The sequence below is a fragment of the Anabrus simplex genome, chromosome 7, assembly GCF_040414725.1.
Source record: "Anabrus simplex isolate iqAnaSimp1 chromosome 7, ASM4041472v1, whole genome shotgun sequence".
In the NCBI taxonomy this organism is placed as follows: domain Eukaryota; kingdom Metazoa; phylum Arthropoda; class Insecta; order Orthoptera; family Tettigoniidae; genus Anabrus; species Anabrus simplex.
In genome coordinates, this window is record NC_090271.1 from 303,576,348 (window position 1) to 303,597,255 (window position 20,908).

At 36.9% G+C, this 20,908-nt stretch overlaps 1 protein-coding gene across 1 annotated transcript in view; it reads right to left on the minus strand.

Annotated features, from left to right (window-relative positions):
- The window catches only part of LOC136877132 (ABC transporter G family member 23), a 153,524-nt gene that overhangs the window by 43,504 nt on the left and 89,112 nt on the right, over positions 1 to 20,908 (minus strand). Inside the window, exons 7-10 of the mRNA XM_067150943.2 lie at positions 20,647 to 20,790; positions 11,020 to 11,177; positions 7,668 to 7,884; positions 1,061 to 1,289 (exon numbers count right to left, since the gene is read on the minus strand). Coding sequence (XP_067007044.2) covers positions 1,061 to 1,289; positions 7,668 to 7,884; positions 11,020 to 11,177; positions 20,647 to 20,790 — 748 coding nt within the window. The remainder of the gene's footprint in view (positions 1 to 1,060; positions 1,290 to 7,667; positions 7,885 to 11,019; positions 11,178 to 20,646; positions 20,791 to 20,908) is intronic.

The following is a 20,908-nucleotide window of genomic DNA, read 5'->3' on the forward strand; positions in this document are numbered from 1 at the left end:
CTTGAGAGTAAGGAGACGAGATGTTTGACTAAGTGGTATGTAAAAACTAAGAAACAATGTTAGGTTTTGGTCCACCCAATCAATACGGATCTATACGATGAAGTTCATAAATTGTATTAAGTGGTGTGTTCCGAGCTGTCAGTGGAGAAATCGTATGGAATGACATTTGTAGATGAATAAGCTCAAGCAGAGGTTTTAAAAGTAGGGTTGATCATAATGTGAACATACAGTTGGAATTCTTGAGTGTTCATAAAGTAAACGTTCATATAATAAAGTGCTAAGATTGTAACTTGGCAAGTAATAGTAGCTGCTTGCTTATTATTTTTTGGAATCAATTAGACTTAGTGTGCTTTGAAATTCACATAAATCTATTAAACATGTACAAATCTCTTAAAAAGGAATCCATCAAACAGAGTCAAGCGGTGAATTTCTAAAACAGTACTCATGTGTATTGATTGGGTGGACCAGAACCTAACAATGTTTCTTAGTTTTTACTGTATCAATACAGATCTATACAATGAAGTTTGTAAATTGTACTAAGTGATATGTTCTGAGCTGTCAGTGGAGAAATCATATGGAATGACATTTGTAGATGAATAAGCTCGAGCAGAGGTTTTAAAAGTAGGATTGATCATAATTTGAACATACAGTTGGAATTCAAGAGGACATATTGGGGGCAAATATTCATTTATATGACAAGGAGTATGGGACTGGAATAATTTATCAAGGGAAATGTTCAATAAATTTCCAGGTTCTTGGAAAATATGTAAGAAAAGGCTAGGGAAAGAATTGATAGGGAAGCTGTTACGTGAGTGACAGCCCTAAATGCAGATGATTGATTGATTGATTGATTGATTTATTTATTTATTTATTTATTTATTTATTTATTTATTTATTTATTTATTTTATAATAGGGGGTGATGTGGGTTGAAAATGTAATTGAAAATATAAACCTAATCCATGAGTAATACATGAAACATAGCTTTATAGTTATCCAAATGAGATATTTTATTATGGGTCTTACTTCTTTTTCAAAGGTATACATGAGAAGGAAACTCACTTGACATATCCATCCACACCATCATCTCACTGTTATTTAATATATCATCCATTGTGCTATCACTGAAGTCATCAATTGATCTATTGGTGAAGTCATCTGGTGGTTGTATTTCATAGCTCAGGATACGTTGCACGAGAGAATCAGTGTAGTTCTCGGTGAAGTATATGGCACCCCAAGCTGAGCCAGTACGGACAGCTGCTATAGCACTTTCTGGATCTGCATACATTTCCTGTGAATCATTTAATATTTGTATCTTATTTTTCATTACAATTTTAGCTGACAATCAAACAACAATTTACTTACAATGTATTATAAATATTAATTAGGTTCAAAGTGAATCATAGACTTTCTGTAGTACAATGAAAAATGTAATACCCACAATCTTCAGAATTGAGAAGAATCCAAAAGTGTTCATAAAATAAACATTCATATAATAAAGTGCTAAGATTGTAACTTGGCAAGTAATAGTAGCTGCCTGCTTATTATTTTTTGGAATCAATTAGACTTATTGTGCTTTGAAATTCACATAAATGTATTGAAAATGTACAAATCTTTTGAAAAGGAATCCATCAAACAGAGCTGAGTGGTGAATTTCCAGAACAGTTCTCATCTTTGAGGCAATAAAGAGTACTTACAGACAAAGGAAAACTGGAGAAATATACGGAGTAATTCATTAGTTACCATCATTTATGGACCTGATAGCTGAAGACATTTTGAGAAAAAATGTTGTATGAATCTGTGTCCGGTTCTCAGTAGTAAGAGAGTTTGAAAGTTGTTTGTAAAACAAGTTTTTTTGTTGGAAGGGTAAAATGAAATTAAATCAAGTCACTTGTGATTCCTTGGAGTAAGAACTTTGTATGTATTCCTTTTAATACTAGAAAGGGAGTTCCAAAGATGATACCACTGTTAGAGGAGGAACTGTTCACAAGGTGGTAGTAATGGTGTCAGTCATTGTCACAACTTTCATTTGTTAGTTTGTGATGATAATACACAGCATATAAAATCTGCCAAATATATAAAAAAGTTGGAGTGTGATTACTAACAATCCTGCTACAAATGGCTAAAATGTGCTAGAAAATCTCAGTTGCTGGTGCCCAAAAGGATAGGCTTCACAAAGCAATATAAGAGCCACTTTTGATTTCCTTCTCGTATGATGCATCATCGCGAGACAAAAATAGAAAAAATAGAAAGATGCCCTAGGAACATAGGAAGAAACACATTATAATGAAAGGTAAGTGTGTGAAGAGGGAGAAATATAAAGAAAACACAAAAGGACTACAACAATCTTCATATACTCATACACTTCTTCTTCTGTTTATCCTACACCTGTGGGGTTACGACTGCAAACGGTGTCGCATAAGTGGATTTGGCCCTGTTTTACGGCCGGATGCCCTTCCTATCACCAACCCTATGTGTGTTTCTGTGGTGGTTGGTAGTGTGATGTGTTGTGTGAATACGAAGAGGAGAGTGTTCAGATAAGCAGAAACACCCAATCCCCAAGCCAGAAGACTTAATCACATGCGATTAAGAACCTCGACCCGGGAGACTCTAAATGGAAGGCCTCAATGCTGACCATTCAGCCAAGGAGTTGGACCTCATCTTCATACACTGCTGTCTACAAATAGATGGCTCTCTCTACATCAAACCCAGTTCCACATGAATTTCTTCTCAGCCCCTGATGAGCTTATTTCTACTGCCCAGATTCATGAACAAGGTGAGCTACAGACATCTTCAGTCTTGATTTGGGAAGAGTGGGATAAGAAGAATTATAGATTTGTACTTATTTATTCCTTGTTTTTTTTTTTTCTACAAGTTGCTTTACGTCACACCGACACAGATAGGTCTTATGATGACGATGGGACAGGAAAGGACTAGGAGTTGGAGGAAATCACCCTGGCCTTAATTAAGGTACAGCCCCAGCAATTGTCTGGTATGAAAATGGGAAACCATGGAAAACCATCTTCAGGGATGCCGACACTGGGGTTCGAACCTACTATCTCCTGAATACTGGATACTGGCCGCACTTAAGCGACTGCAGCTATCAAGCCTTCATTGACCTGTTGGGTTTCTTTTCTACTTTTGTGTTTGCCCTGTGTTCCTAGTTTTTTCCATCTGTATTCTTTATATTTGTCCCTTTGCCTGGGTTTATACAGCTTTCTTTTTATCCTACCCTTCCCATATGAAGACTGGTTTCAGAATAGTCTGTCAAGATGGCCCCTCAATCCCATTGTAATCCTTTTCTTTTTTTGTGTTTGTCCTCTTTGCATGAAGGAACTATATCAAATGAATGGAGAGTTGCTACAGTAAACCCTGCGTATAAAGGAAAGGGTAAGAGACATGAAGTTGAAGATTACAGGCCATTCAGTTTGACATGTACCGGGCGAATTGGCCATGTGGTTAGGAACGCGCAGCTGTGAGCTTGCATTTGGGAGATGGTGGGTTTGAGCCCCAGTGTCAGCAGTCCTAAAGATGGTTTTCCATGATTTCCCATTTTCAAACCAGGCAAATGCTGGCACTGTACCTTAATTAAGGCCACGGCCACTTCCTTCCCAATCCTAGGCCTTTCCTATCCCATCATCGCCATAAGACCTATCTGTGTTGGTGTGACGTAAAGCCAATTCTAAAAAAAAAAAAGTTTGACATGTGTTACATGTATACCGGTACTTTGGCAAAGCATTCTTTCTGATTATATTACACATGTTTGAAAAATTATGAGCAACTTCAAAATGACCTTGATAATGTTGTGAGATGTACAGCAGGCAATGGTATGATGATAAACGGGTTTAAAAGTCAGGTTGTAAATTTCACAAATAGTAAAAGTCCTCTCAATTTTAATTACTACATTAATGGGGTGAAAATTCCTTATGGGTATCACTATAAGTACCTAGGGGTTAACATGAGGAATGATCTTTATTGGGGTAATCATATAAATGTGACTGTAAATAAAGGGTCAGTTCTCTGCACATAGTTATGATGGTATATATGGGTTGTAGTATGGATGTAAAGGATGTAAACTTATGCAGCTGGATCATGGACTACAACAAAATGAGAGGAGAGTAGAATACAGAGAGCGGAGATGAAATTGCTAAGAGGTATCGAGGGCAAGACCAGAAATGATAGAATTAGAAATGAAGAGATAAGGAAAAGGACAGGAATCTTGAAACTTCAAGACAGGATAGAAATAACAAAGCTAAAATGGTATGGGCATATGATGAGAATGGGAGTGCCAAAAAATGTTTTTTCAGAGAAGTTAACAGGAAAGAGAGCACGAGGAAGACCCCGAAAGAGATGGACAGATTCAGCACATAGAGAAGAGGGAAGGAAAACCAGAAAATGTACTTAAAAAAGGAGACGAGTGGTGGGGAGACAGGCAACGATGGAGGTCCTTGATTCACAACCCAACCTGGGAACCTGAAAACGGGAAATGAAGATGACAATGAGTAAGAATATAAAGGAAAGGGCATCTAAGTCTCTGGTAAGACCCCAAATAGAGTACTGTTTCAGTGTATGGGATCCTCACCAGGATTACTTAATTCAGGAACTGGAAAATATCAGCAATAATTTTTTTTTTTTTTTAAAGCAGTTAGATTTGTTCTGGGTGATTTCCGACAAAATAGTAGTGTTACAAACATGTTGCAAAGTTTGAGCTGGGAAGACTTCGGAGAAAGGAGACAAGTTACTCGACTAAGTGGTACACGATAAAGATGTTGATTCTCATAGGGAACCTGAAATATTTGTTGCAAATGAGTATATTTACAATACCAATATAGTTGGTCCATTATTGGACATTATAAATTTTCCAGCTAACTCGTTCCTGGTTGCTAGTGGGGGAAAAATGCTGGCAACCAGGAATGAGTTAGCTGGAAAATTTATAATGTCCAACAACAGACCAACTATATTTATATTATAAGGGGTACATTCCGAGCTGTCAGTGGAGAGATGGCGTGGAATTACATTAGTCGACGAGTAAGTTTGAATGGTGTCTTTAAAATTAGGAAAGATCACAATATGAAGATAAAGTTTGAATTCAAGAGGACAAATTGGGGCAAATATTTGTTTATAGGAAGGTGAGTTAGGGATTGGAATAATTTATTAAGGGAAATGTTCAATAAATTTCTAACTTTTTTGCAATCATTTAAGAAAAGACTAGGAAAAAAACAGATAGGGAATCTGCCACCCAAATGCAGATCAGTGGTGATTGATCAATTGAATGTTGAAGCCCACCCTCCTGATGAAGCTGGGAAGCAGAAATGAGCTTGTCAGAGGACGAGATGGATGTAAAAGAACTGGGACTGATGAGGAGACAGCCTATCTATTTGAAGTGTATAAAGATGTGGAGATTGTTCTTGTCCATTAGTGTTTCCATGTTTGTCCTTGTCTCCTCTTTTTGTTCCTCCCTCTTCCTACACTGACTTGCCATTGTATTTGTCCTACTATGTGTTCCTTTCAATGTTCTTATCTCTCTATACATGTCTTGATTTGCATTTATGTGTTCCTTTCCATTACTTATATCATCACAAGTGAACTACTACTGCTATAACTACTACCCTGACAGGATACGGCAGGCCTCCTAAAGGGTGACACTCTTTCTCAGGCCAGGAGATGTGTTGTGGTGATTTGAGTGCTGAAAATGTGAGAAGGGAGTGGCTATGGCCTATAAAGGTTCAGTCCCAGCATTCACCTTAGTGCAGGGGAATGGGAAACAATGGAAAACTGTTCTCAGGACAGCTGATGGTGTGGACCAGCCACTCTTCCTCCCAAATGCAGAAGTGCAAGGCTACTTCCCTCAAGCTAGACAGATGTGTGGTGGTGATTTGTGGTCTGCAGAAGGTGAGAGGGGAGGCAGCCATGGCCTATAAGACGATCTGTCCAGGCGTTCACCGTAATGCACAAGAATGGAAAACCATGGAAAACTGTTCTCAGGACAGCTGATGGTGTGGACCAGCCACTCTGCTTTCTGAATGCAGAACTCAAGGCTAGTTTTATCAAAGTAGAGAGATGTGTGGTCTGCAGAAGGTGAGAGGGGGAGGCAGCAGTGGCCTATAAAAGGAACTGTCTTGCCATTCACCTTAGTGTAGAAGAATGGAAAACTATTCTCAGGACAGCTGATGGTACAGACCAGCCTCTCCACCTCATGAATGTAGAGCTACAAGTCTAGTAGAACTAGCTGCTGTTAAGCTGACGCCTGCTTGGTCTCACAAGTGTTTCTTGTGCAGCCTTAAATGCAAGGCAGGCTTCCCATGGTTTGAAACATGAGATATTTTAATAAAAGAAAGTCATGTCCTTGTGCTTTAGATTCCTTGTGAAACTGGAGGTCCCATTATCAACAGTCATGTCAAATTACAAGCTTCCTTCTAAAAGTAAGTACAGTCTTAGTACCTACACCTGAATGTGCTGGTGATCGTTTACACATGTCACAGTCTGTGAGAACAATGAAGAACCACATGTAACTGAACAACTAGGAGTGTAAAATGAGGCACCCATTGGTGTCAATATTGCTTGAGTGACTAAAACACTTTACATGAATCACTACAGAAAGGAAACCATTACTAAGGACAATGAATGCTTGAAGTATTGAAACAGAAGAATATTTCCTTGTAATTTGCTATCAAAACAATGAACTTAGCTGCAAAGAAGTAAGTTATTACTTGATTGATTAAATTGCATTAATTTAATTGACTTCTTTCAGACCAGTTATTATTTTACAAAATAATAAAAGCAATTCAAGTGTTCTAGATTGACCTTTAGTTTTATGTAATACTTAACCTTATTTTAAGAGTATTTACTGTTCCCTCATCATTTCTGTACATATAGTTTTCTCATTTAGAAACGTCTCTTTTAGATCATCGCTGTCTATAACAGTTTAGTTTACTGAGGAGATTCTCAGTGTGTTGTGATACTTCAGTTCCATTTTAGGGATCACAGTTTGTGTCAGAGTCGTATTTATCAGCAAGTTATGCATGTGAGGGGCTAAGTATGGATAAAAAATATTCCCTTTTTAAACAAACTTTTCATCAACAACTTAATAATAATAATAATAATAATAATAATAATAATAATAATAATAATAATAATAATAATAATAATAATAATAATAATAATAATAATAATAATAATAATAATAATAATAATAATAATAATAATAATAATAATAATAATAATAATAATAATAATAATAATAATAATAATAATAATAATAATAATAATAATAATAATAATAATAATAATAATAATAATAATAATAATAATAATAATAATAATAATAATAATAATAATAATAATAATAATAATAATAATAATAATAATAATAATAATAATAATAATAATAATAATAATAATAATAATAATAATAATAATAATAATAATAATAATAATAATAATAATAATAATAATAATAATAATAATAATAATAATACCATCAGTTTGTACTTGGAATTTAAACTATGTAAATATATTATAAAGCACGTTACTGTGGTAATCGTTATCATAACTTAATATGTTCACTAATAATGGCCAAGTATAACTGTTATCATCATGAAATAATTTTAATTTTTTAACCCATTAAATTAATTGAAAATTTATATGTGATTTATTCCCAACAACATACCTGTATAATGCTTTTGCTGTTGTTAAGGTAGTGAAGATATCGACAGCTTAAAGCTTCCAGTTTGCAGCCAGAGGTGTAATCTGGGTCAGGACAGGAATAACTACCATTTACCTCATGATTGACAACGGCCACTCGCAGGCCGGTGGGATCTTGACCAATAGCAAGACAGAAGAACATTATTTGAAGGACTGGTTGTGCAAAGATGAATAGTATGATTCTGAAAATAAAGTGTTCTTGTCAAAGAAGCCAATAGCTCATATTTTTTGTGTTAAATATGGAAACTTACATTTTATTACCCTATTAGCTTACTTGTTTTATAAAAAGTAAGAAGATATACAGAGTGTATCATAACTATACCAACAAAAAATGATGATCCAATCAGATTGGTGGAGAAAATATTTCTTTTTGAGAAAATGAGGTTACTTTGTTACTTCTGGACGCGGGAGACAAAGGTAATGTGTGACACACCACACATCCCGAACAGAGTCCAAAGGTCACTACTACACCGTTGAAATGAAATGGCGTATGGCTTTTAGCGCTGGGTGTGTCCGAAGACATGTTCGGCTTGCCAGATGCAGGTCTTTTGATTTTAACGCCCGTAGGTGACCTGCGCGTCGTGATGAGGATGAAATGATGATGAAGACGACACATACACCCAGCCCCCCTGCCAGCGGAATTGACTAATGACGGTTAAAATTTCCCACCCTGCCAGGAATCGAATCAGGGACACCTGTGACCAAAGGCCAGCATGCTCAAGTAGGAAGGGAGGGGGGGCATATTGAACATCTACTGTAATCAAACCATTAGGCGTATTGTTTCCTTTATTCAGTATTTAATTCCATTTACAATGTTGTGAGTGAAGGAAAACAATCGTGGGGTGGCAGCAATGCATCTTTGAGCACGTTAAATAATAAAGAACGTTACTGCAACCAAAAGATGAGAGGAGAAATGATCTGGTGCATTCCTTGACTGACAAGTGTCTAAATTACAGTGTGTGCATTCACGGCTGTCAATAAATGAACTGTGGATATTGCCTGCAAGAGACACGAACAATCCTGTGTGAGTTGAATGAGGAAAACTTGTGCAACTGCAGAGCATTATCTCTGTCTCCATCATACATCCCACTTCCCCTCCTTCCCCTTCACCTCCCTGAAGCATGGCAGCAGCTTGGGCTCTGGCATAGCAAATAATGCAAGTTCGTCAATTTGAGTCATGAGCCCAGAAGTAACCTCATTTTATTGAAAAAAAAAAAAAAAAAAATTCTCTGCCAATCTGATTGCACCATTGTTCTTAACGTAACACGAAGAGCATCCCTAACTTTTTGGCGATGTAGTTATGATCCAGCCTGTATAGTGGACTGAAATGTACAACCCCACCCCCATTGCACTACAGCCCATGAAGGGCCTTGGCCTACCAAGCGACCGCTGCTCAGCCTGAAGGACTGCAGATTACGAGGTGTCGTGTGGTCAGCACGACAAATCCTCTTGGCCGTTATTCTTGGCTTTGTAGACTGGGGCCACTATCTCACCGTCAGACAGCTCTTCAATTCTAATCACGTAGGCTGAGTGGACCTCGAACCAGCCCTCAGGTCCAGGTAAAAATCCCTGACCTGGCCGGGAATCGAACCTGGGGCCTCTGGGTAAGAAGCAAGCATGCTACCCCTACACCACGGGGCCGGACAATGGAAATGTACAGTTGCTCAAGAAAGAAATGAGTGCTTGGTATACGCTCCTTGCAGGCACACTTTTCTCAGAAATAATTGAACCTATAGATATGTTTGTTTGGGAGGTGAATTATATTTTGATAATTACAGAAATTAAGTCTGAGAAAATATTAATTGTGAACAATATGCAATACCATGTGCTGATTCTCTTTTTGAGCTACTATACTTCCAGTTTATGATTAAAAAATTAAAGCAAAGGAAAGCAAAGCAATGCAAAGCAACATCATTTCTGTACAGGCCATGAAGGCCCTGGAAGGGGTGGAAGGTAAAGGCTTCCACTATCCATAATCTCGGCACTTGGTGGAGTAGAATGGTTAGCCCTATGCCTGGCCACCTTTGCTCCAGGAATTAACCTGGTACACATTTTTGGTGTAGGCTGAGTGAAGCTTTGAAAGAGGAAATCTTGTTTCTTAAATTTTTCGACTTCCTGACTCCCAAGAACATAGTTGAATTAAATGTTTAATTTTGTAATGATAATTTGGTCAGATAACTTACTTCCTGTCCACCTCTGTGGTGTAGTAGTTAGTGTGATTAGCTGCCCAGAGGCCCGCGTTCAATTCCCGGATCTGCCACTAATGTACAAGGACTGGCACAGGGTTCGCACAGCCTCGGGAGGTCAACTGAGTAGAGGGGGTTCGATTCCCACCTCAGCCATCCTTGAGGTAGTTTTCTGTGATATCCTACTTCTCCTCCAGACAAATGCCAGGATGGTACTTAACTTCAGGCCATGGCCGCTTCCCTCCCTCTTCGTTGTCTGTCCCTTCCAATCTTTGCATTCTCCATAAGGCCTCTGTTCAGCATAGTAGGTGAGTCTGCCTGGGAGAGGTGTTGATCCTCCTCACCAGTTGTATCCGCAATCAAATGTCTCACACTCCAGGTCGCTGCCCTTGGGGCAGTAGAGGTGGGATCCCTTACTGAGTCTGAGGGAAAAACCAATCCTGGAGGGGTAAACGTATTAAGAAAGGAAAAACCTTCCTTCTTTCTTGCAAAATACTGGAGATTGTAAGCATGAAATCACTGCTTTAAGTCTTTTTATTTGTGTCTAGAAACGTATGCATTACATTTTCCTCACATAAATATTTGTAGAAAGGCCAGGTATAAGGAAATGACCATTGTGTGAACTTCGAAATGTGAACTGTGGTTGTTGCTTTACCGTGGAGGGGGGCAGTGATGAGTCAATGGCTAGCCTGTCGGCTGACCAATGAGAGAACAATAATTAAATTATTTATAGCCTAAACTGTAGTGCCTTCTCCCCAGACCTTAAATACTGATTGTCATTAAATTCTGTTCAGCTGTTTTCTCAGATGGACATGACAGAAATTTAAAAAAAATTATATTCTTCTTGACTCACAGATACCAATTTTTAAAATTCCTGACCAATGTATAGTCTTATTTTATTTCTATATGGATGTGTTTCTTTTTCAAGTCAGACTCTAGGATATTGTCAACTGCTACAGTTTTTTCCAGAGCTGCAAGCTATTGCTATGGGATTAAATGGAAAGTTATTGACATTGATGATTCCTTATTCTTAATTTTACATATTATCTCCATAGTATGACAGGAATTTCGTTAATTTTTTACTTATTTTATGGAAGTATTTTTGTCTCTATAAATTTGTTTAATACTCACGGTATATTTCGACTTATCCAAAGCATGTTTTTCCACAGAAGAGCTCGAACTCTGTATCCTGACCATGTGTCCACATACACTCTCCTTTTACTGTTAGATGTCTCGCTACTTTCCAATGGTGGGATGCTTGATGTACAGGTCTTTAAACAGCCAGAACTCTGCAACATATTAGAATAACTAGTAGGTATAGCATTCTGTTTATACTGTAAACAGGTATGATATTAGGGAATAAATCAATCAATACTGATCTGCATTTAGGGCAGTCACCCAGGTGGCAGATTCCCTATCTGTTGTTTTCCTAGCCTTTTCCTAAATGATTTCAAAGAAATTGGAAATTTATTGAACATCTCCCTTGGTAAGTTATTCCAATCCGTAACTCCTCTTCCTATAAATGCCCCAGTTTGTCCTCTTGAATTCCAACTTTATCTTCATATTGTGATCTTTCCTACTTTTATAAATGCCACTCAAATTATTCATCTACTAATGTCATTCCACGCTATCTCTCCACTGACAGCTCGGAACATACCACTTATATCACAAATATTATTATAATATTTATAGATCCACCTGTTCAATACAATACAATATAATCCACTATTTCATGTGGTTAAAATTTATACATAATACATAAAAGTCATAGGTACATGTTTCACCCTTTTCTTACGGGCATCATCAGCCTATATCAATCTTAAAAATTAATGGATATGGAATCTTTCTAATCTTATAAACTATAGAGTAAAATGTTGGACAATGATTTCATAAAATATTATACTATAACGTCTAAAATAACGATATTGCACAGAAAGTATGTTAAAAATACTGTGAATTAACAGTTTTTGAAGATTAAAACGTGGTTAATCCTGAATATTTGAGCGTTTAAAACCAAAATGGATCCTCTTCTTATACATCATTAAGACTGTGACGGCCTTGAGTGTAAGCACAATCATCCAAGGGAGAATGTTTGTTCCTTTCCATAGCATGAGTTCAAGATAGTAAAATCACTGTCAGTTATTTAAAACAGAAGTATGAACGTATCAAATATGTTAAAATATGTATGGTTGATATATCTGAAAGTCGTAGAAAAGAAAATGGGACTTCTTGTGGAGACGTTGTTAATGATAAAATGTTGTGTCAAAGCTAGCTGATGTCAGTAATTATGTTGGTGCGGTAATCAATTGGATCCAAAAGACAGTCAAGTGGGTGTTATTAACCCCGTTGAAACATTTGTTGGAAGAATAGATCGAGTTTTTTCCTCGTACGGTGCGTGTTAAGTACGTCGGGCTGTTCCAGCAACGCTAGCTTGACTCGATTTTTAAGATTGATATAGGCTGATGATGCCCATAAAAAAAGGGTGAAATATGTACCTATGACTTTTATGTATTATGTATAAATTTTAACCACATGAAATAGTGAATTATATTGTATTGTATTGAACAGGTGGATCTATAAATATTATAATAATATTTGAGATATACGTCAACTTCAATACGGAACCAAAATGAGAATAGTTACTTGTAACATACCACTTAGTCGAGCAGCTCTCCTTCTTTCTCTCAATTCTACCCAGCCCAAACTTTGCAACATTTTTGTAACGCTACTCTTTTGTCGGAAATCACCCAGAACAAATCGAGCTGCTTTTCTTTGGATTTTTTCCAGTTCTTGAATCAGGTAATCCTGGTGAGGGTCCCATACACTGGAACCATACTCTAGTTGGGGTCTTACCAGAGACTTATATGCACTCTCCTTTACATCCTTACTACAACCCCTAAACACCCTCATAACCATGTGCAGAGATCTGTACCCTTTATTTACAATCCCATTTATGTGATTACCCCAATGAAGATCTTTCCTTATATTAACACCTAGATACTTACAATGATCCCCAAAAGGAACTTTCACCCCATCAACGCAGTAATTAAAACTGAGAGGACTTTTCCTGACCTTCATAAGAGAAAAATGTTGAAGGGAAATTGAAGGTATTCATGGAAGAAGAAAGAATAATTGGGAGTATTTAATTGAGACTTTGCTTGCTATAATAATATGACACCCAACTGTTATTGTGAAATTACAAAGTGATGAACTTGTTACTTGGAAACATTTTGTAAACGTATCTTTTGACCATGTGATAATCACAATGTGGGGTTGTGAGATACATTTAATGACTAAATATTATGCGAATTTATTATATTTATGTATTAATGATATGACGAAATTGTATCTGCACAAAACTATCCTTTTACCAGTTGTTACGTAACTGATTCTTGAATTATAAATATTCAGACAAGAAAGCTAACAGGAGTGAAATGTATGTACTGTACATATAGTAAATAGATGTAAGCAGACATATACTCTATCTAGATTTATAGAATACACATAAAAGAAAGACATGTGTTCAAAATTTTCAGCTGTAGCCTTTGGCATTTGAGAAAAGAATAAGTCTGGTTGTGGTCACTGTTGAGAAGTAGACATTGTTGTAAGGTACAGGGAAGTGGGGGGAGATGGTCAAGGCAAGAGAATGGAAAGAAGGAGCAGTTATCCAATGGTAAGGCCGGATGTTTCATTATATCCTGAAAGATAAGAACACAATGACAGGTTTATGTTTAATTATAATATTAATGTTGTTTTAGATTCCACCAACTACTTTCATGGACTTTGAAAATGCCCTTCCCTGTGTTTGCGCTTTCTAGTCTTTTGCTACCTGTATTATTCTTAATCCTTTTCTCTCTTCTCTTTTCCTATGTACTTGTAGCTTTCTTCTTATCTTACACTTTCGACATTAGGATCATTCTGTAAAGATGGTCCCTCAGTGGGGGTTGAAGCTTGCTCCTCAGAGAGATTGTTGGATTACAGAGGCAAAAGGGACATTCCATTGAATTGGCTGCCACCTGCATCATTGTAACCAAACTGTATTGTGATGTTGGGAGCAGAGGGCAAGGGAAGGAAAACATACATGCCTAGAAGGTTCTGGATGACTCAGAAAAAGCATCAGATGAGAGGATCGTCTCGTCATTAGACAGGTGTCGCCGTTTACCATTCAACAACATGTAGTGGCATTGCTAGAAACTTCAGTGTGCACTAGCACCATTTTGAGGCACCTCGCAGAACAAGGATTGCATTTGAATCCCTTTTGCTGTCCACCATTGACATTATTTGGAGTTTTATTGTGAGCAGGCGGCATGGATGACTGAGGGCTGAGGACTAATGACAAATCTTCTTTAGTTGAAAATGAAAAGATCTGTTTCCTTGGTACAGATGAACACCATACCAGAGTATGGAGGCATACTGATGAGTGCACATTTCTGACCTTCGTTGTTCAGTAGCACACCATCAGAACTAGGTTTTTTATGGTGTGGGGAGTGATCTCATATACTTCCAGGACTCCTCTGGGTGATACTGAAGGGAACCTTAATGGCTCAAGTGTACGTTCAGAACATTTGCTGCTGTTTTTTTTTAAATGTCACACCAGCACAGACAGGTCTTACGGTAATGATGGGATACGACAGGGTTAGGAATGGGAAGGAAGTGACCATGACGAGGCATTTACCTGGTTAGAAAATGGAAAATGATGGAAAACGATGGAAAACAATCTTTAGGGCTGTCGACAGTGGGGTTTGAACCTTCTATCTGCTGAATGCAAGCTCACACCTATGTGACCATATAGCTAACTCTCTCTGTTCAGGACATTCTGAAGACTTATGTACTTCTTTTGATGGGTGCCTCCAAAATGTGATATTATTCAACAAGAGCCTGCTCACATACTGCCCACGCATCTCAGGGCTGGCTTTATATTGTTGACGCACTTCATTGACTCGCTAGTTCCCCGAACTTGTTGCTTATGGAATAGGTATGGTTCCAGCTGGGGCAGATTCCCCTGCCATCATCGAGTCTGCTGGATCTGGAGCAGCAGTTGCAGCAATCTATCCACAGGAGAACATACAGTGTCTGCATAACACCATGCCACACTGAATTGCCAGGTGCATTCAACAAGGGGCAGTGCAACGGATTACTGAAAGGCACTTACAATTTTTCCTGAATAAATTGCTCATTCGTTTCGATATTGTAATCAATAGTTTGCATTACTGTTCCCATTATCTGTGCTGAATTTCATTCCATTTCCACATCTCCTTCTAGGTGCAGCTTTTTATTATGACAGAGTGTGCAGTAAGAATGTTTACAAGTTAATACCAGTGACATTACCAGCAATTCTTTGCATATTCTTTCCAGTACTGTAGAAGCAGTCACTGAGCAAGAGATTTTTTAATACCATGGTGAAGAGGCTAATGGGACCAATATCTTTAACATTATTTGGAAGCTTATTTTATAATCTGATTCCAGCAGAGTATCTGAGGCAATAGTTTTACTTTTGTGCTCAATAAGGATGTTATTTCTTGTTCGGGTTTGGTAATTCCTCTTTCCAGTTAAGTTAGTGAAATATGAATTCATAAGTAGAACAATGCTTATACTCTTCTTAATGCAGTTTTAGTGTTATCCATCACTGCTTTTGTTAGTCAAATATAACTGAGTAATTAAGTTAAATGCCCAGCAACCCTAAAAATTAAGTTTAAAGTTATCAGTTTCAAGGGGGGCCTGTATATACAGAATTCTTTATTTGCTGAATCTGGAGGACAGTTATTGAACTGTGGTTGTTCATGCCAGAGGATAGGGATGGAGATATAATGAATGTGAAAGGCAGGGCATTTCTTGATCTGTAACATAGAAAGTAGTCACTGTAGTCTTTCATGGGGTAAGTGGTGGTATAATACTGCAGTATTATTCTTGAGGAAGTCTCACAGTTTGATCCAGGATAGGGTTACTATATGTCCGCTTTTTGTTAGTAAAAATCCCCTTCTGCATCCTTTTTTTGGAAACCCTCTCATTTGTCTGCATTTTTTTCAAATTCAATTCTTATTTATTTTGTTTCATGTATATGAAAGCTGGTATCGGTGTTAGGTGCTGGTAGTTTGCATGAATGAAGAGCACAGATGTTGGCTATAGACTGGTGGAATTAATAATTGAATTGTAACTTCAGTGGTTTGATGTTCTTAGTTTTGAAATGAAACATCATATCACTGAGTCAAGCCAGAAAAAAATGATGTCACAACATTAAGCTTTACAAAAGTGAAGAAAAATATGCAGAGATTGTGAAGATCGTTCAATTTTTTTTGCAATACCAGGCCTCAATACTATTTTTGAATGGCTATTTTCTCTAATACAGTTGCAGTGGACCAAGCAAAGAAATAGACTTGGCATCAATTCTATGAAAGGACTTGCTTTAGTGATATTTTTATTTCAATTTACATGTAAACATATGTTTCACTATTTATGTAGTAACAGGAAATTATTAAAGAGAATTAGGTCTAGTTAAAAATATGCAGAAACATGGTGCATCAAGAGATCTTACTCTTAATTACTGTCGAGTAGCTGTAAAGATTTCCTTGGTGAATGGGCACAGTTATGCTGGTGTACGAGGTAATTGAGATTTTGCATGTTGGGATAGTAATAGGTATCAAAGAAGGTTCCCACTAGTAATCTAAATCTATTTTCCTTGTATTTTCCCTGAGTCTTCTCTGGGATATTCCCATTTTCCCTGCATTAAATTTATTGGGACACGGTACATAAGACTAATGCTAGATCATATTTATCATAATCTGGAATCATCATCTTGGAACACTTTTTGCACAAACACTTACAATGATATAAAGAACTTGAAATAAATGTATCTTCCATATCTTCCCCTCATTTACTAATCACCCTTTTGTATCCTTCAGTTCTATTTCCAACTCTCGCATTGAATAATAATTATTAAATTAATGTCGTAATGGTCCTCCTTTTCAATACTATAATATGCAATAACAAAATTTTTTTTTGCTATTGGCTTTATGTCGCACCGACACAGATAGGTCTTATGGCGACGATGGGACAGGAAAGGGCTAGGACTGGGAATGAAGCGGCCGTGGCCTTAATTAAGGTACAGCCCCAGCATTTGCCTGGTGTGAAAATGGGAAACCATGGAAAACCATTTTCAGGGCTGCCGACAGTGGGGTTCAAACCCACTATCTCCAAATACTGGATACTGGCCGCACTTAAGCGACTGCAGCTATCGAGCTTGGTGCAATATTTTTTAATTACCTTACTAAACTAGGGACTAGTTTCGGCCTTGGCTGGCCATCTTCAGCCTTAATGTATCTAATAACTAAACAAATGTACAAATGTACAAAAATACAATTGACATTAACATCTGGGATGAACTATGTGTAAAATTTGAAAAAATAAATAAATTAGCCTCTAAATTCTTAGCATCTGGAGTATGCTCATAATCCAGACTCTTTCTTGTATTAATATTCATACAATTGTTAGTTCCATCACTGCTAATCATTACAATTTCAATTGCAAAACGGGAACTGGTAAGTGTTGATTCTGTAGTCAGATCATCAATCACCAAATCTACTTGAGTGATGTTAGCAGTATGCAAGACACTGAACGCCACTGTAAATAACCACCAGCTGATACAGAACTTCTAGATAGTGTGTCCACATCAACCAACATAAATAAAATAAAATTTGGAGAGAAAGTTATGCCATTGATTTTTGAAAAAGAGGAAGAGTGTGGTTTGTGTAATGATTCTAGTTCCGATGAAGAGGTTAATAATCTACAGACTGATGACGTAACGCTGACAGATACAGGTGAAGAAGATATACCAGTACAGAACACGGAAATAATCCCAAGCAGTCATGATGACTCTCTGTCACTGTGCAACGAGGCCGTAAGCGCAGAAGACTTGAATCTGGGAAGTCCATGAGTTCAACATTTGAAAATGAAGACTACCGATATGTTTACTCCCACCGAGAAATGTAAATATCGTGATTGCCCCTAGGAAGATTCTAAAAGGAAGGAATAATCATCGCTAGACTGCAAAACCTGCCGGTCGGTCAAGAAGTCGCACTCCAAGCAGAAACATAATACACTTTGTTCAGACCCCTATTGGAAATGCTAAGGAAGTAATGACTCTTCAGGATTCATTTTCTTTGTTCTTCACAGATGGTATGATAAACACAATAGTAATCCATATAAATGAAGGGAATTTTAGCCAAATTTTCAGCATTTTGAAGATACTGTGTTTTGGACGTCAATGTCTTTAGAATTAACGCATATTCCATTTTTAGTATAGTCATTCATATTGTTAAAACTATTAATGTGTTCACAAATTCATATGTTTATGTATTTTACTACTTAATTTTAGAATTATAATTAAGCACTAATTTGTCAAAGCAAATTAAATACGACAGGTCTTAACCTTCATTAACCTTGAAATTATTACATAGGCTGAGGATGCTTGAAATTAAGTGAAACATGTCCCTATAAGTGTTGTAACATTATGCTTGTCTAACAACATAAAATTAAATGTATTGAAAAGGTGGAATAAAAAAATCACGACATTGTAAGCATATTAATGAATTCACACCCGAAAAACAACAAGGCTTTGCCAATTTTCTGATCATTAGAAGTTTGTTTTTCAGTTCCCGTCACATTAGTTTCCAGCAACACTGTAACCCTTTCGTTACTTGTTAACTGTTCCTCACAAACTACAAATGCTGTATTGCCCAGTCATTGTTGAAGAAAATTTGAGTTACAGAGTATTTTTTGCTTCAATGGGAGGAAATGTTTGCTTCAAGAAATTGAGAGATTTGTGTTATCGAATTTTGAGTAATAGAGAAATAAATACACATGAAGAATAGGACTAATGGTTGTGAAATTAAAGTTACTTCGAGATGCTTAAAATTTGAGTAAATGACATTCGAGATATTGAGGTTCGACTGTAAAATTACAAATTACTTTCTCAACAAGTAATCAGTAAAATTACAATTACCTTAGCGAATGCTAGTTTTAAAGAAATCACTGATTTTTTTTTTTTTGCATGAGGCTAAAGCAACTCTGAAGTTTTCAAGGAAAAAATATCATTCACTTTGTGTGCCACCTTAGCATAGAGACATTAAACACCATCAGGTGATACCAGACACAATAGCTTGGAACTTTTGATATGATCTTGTCCCATCTTTTTTAATGACTTGTGGCATTTCAAATGATTTCCACTTACTTTACAAATAAATAATTGGTTCTTAAAATTATCATCACTAAGCTCTAACTTGTTTGGAGGAATACATCTGTGCATTTTCCCAAAAGATGCCCTACAGGAGCACTTGAAGGAATACCTGTGTTTAATTTTAAGAACATCGCTGGGATAAGTACGATGTATTTGGAAGTAGTGGTGAGGTAAGAAAGTACCATACCTCACCCAGAACTGGTGAAGCTACTGGTTCTGCTGTAGTAGCATGACGAATAACAGAATAATAGACTCAACCATTATAACATGGTAGTTCGTGGTCCCGCCACTGCAAGCACTGCAAGCGATTATATCCAACACGTGCTCCAGTAGTTTCCGCAAGCCAGGCATAGAAAAGTGTGGGAGACGTTATTGTGTGAGATATTTCAGTGAATAAGTTGAATTTTCTTTGCTTTCAGTTCCTAAACTCAGTTCATTGTGTGTTGTGTACTTCAAGCATGTGGCTTGATTAACTTAATAGTTCAGCATGCCGTACTGTTTTATGCCTGGCTGTAAGGCAGGCTATGGTAGATTAGTTGATCATATGCGATTGTTTCACCACCAAAGTATAGAAATCAGTTTGAAAAATGGGCTAGAGCTATTTCACAGAAGGATACTGAGTTAACGCATAATAGAAGAATTTGTCATGTTCATTTCTCTGATGATTCGATAGTAAAATCATATAATTTTATAGTGAATGGTGAAAATATGGATATCTATCATGTGAGATGGAAATTACGTCCAGGAGCAGTGCCTCACATTTTCCCTAATTTGCCGCCAAATCTTCACACAAGCTTTCGAAAGTCCAGTAACCAACAAACTGAGTTGGTAAGTAGAATATTATCTCTAAATAGCTCATTGGTGTTTATTTTTTTATGCTGGGAGTTATGTGGTCTTTATCTGTATATGTACACTCCCGTAATCTGGGCTTTCTGCAACATGTGATGAAGGCCGTCACTCTTATTTCCATGTATGATTTTTTCCATTGTACCCTGCCGTGGTATTTTAATAATTAATAATTAATAATTAAAATTGTAAAATTGTAATCTCTCATTGTTTTGTAAAAGACCATGTATATACTTATCAGTTACGGAGTAATGCGTTTCCTCTGGCATCATTCCTAAGACCAGCTGATCGGTACTGTGGAGCTTGCCCATGGGAGTGCTGTCTGGCAGTGCGCACTTGAACTTGAGGAGTCCTCACACTTGTTCTTATATTCATCATGGTAATAGAATTGAAAAAGTTATCTTCATAATTTATTTTTTCTCGTTTCTGCTTCCGTGCAATGTATGATATAAATTATTAGAAAGTAATGGTAACTAGTAAGTTACATAATGATTACAATTTTATTTCAAGAAGTAAATTAAAAGTAAAAATTACTTTTTTCTAAAAACTAATGATTACGAGTAAAATTTACAAGTAACCCAAGTACTTTTACTCAATAACATCCCAACACTGCTAACAACACAGTTTGAATTATTATCACAGGTCAGCTTTTTGTGGTAATTATGATCATTTGGTACTACCTTCATGAGGACTCCTTTGTCATCTTCCTGCTGTTTACGACTGAGTTGAAGGAACACTTGTTCCAAGTTTTGACAACCATAGTGATGCATGAGCTGATCGGGAGAGTCCTCTGCTAGCAACACACCTTCACGCATCAGACCCACCTGAAAAAGATAGAGATAATGATGGTGATTATATACTCTAAGTTCAAATACTTCCTCAATTAGATCTTAAAGATCTCAAGGTATACTAAACCACTAACATTCTGTCCTAATAAGGGTT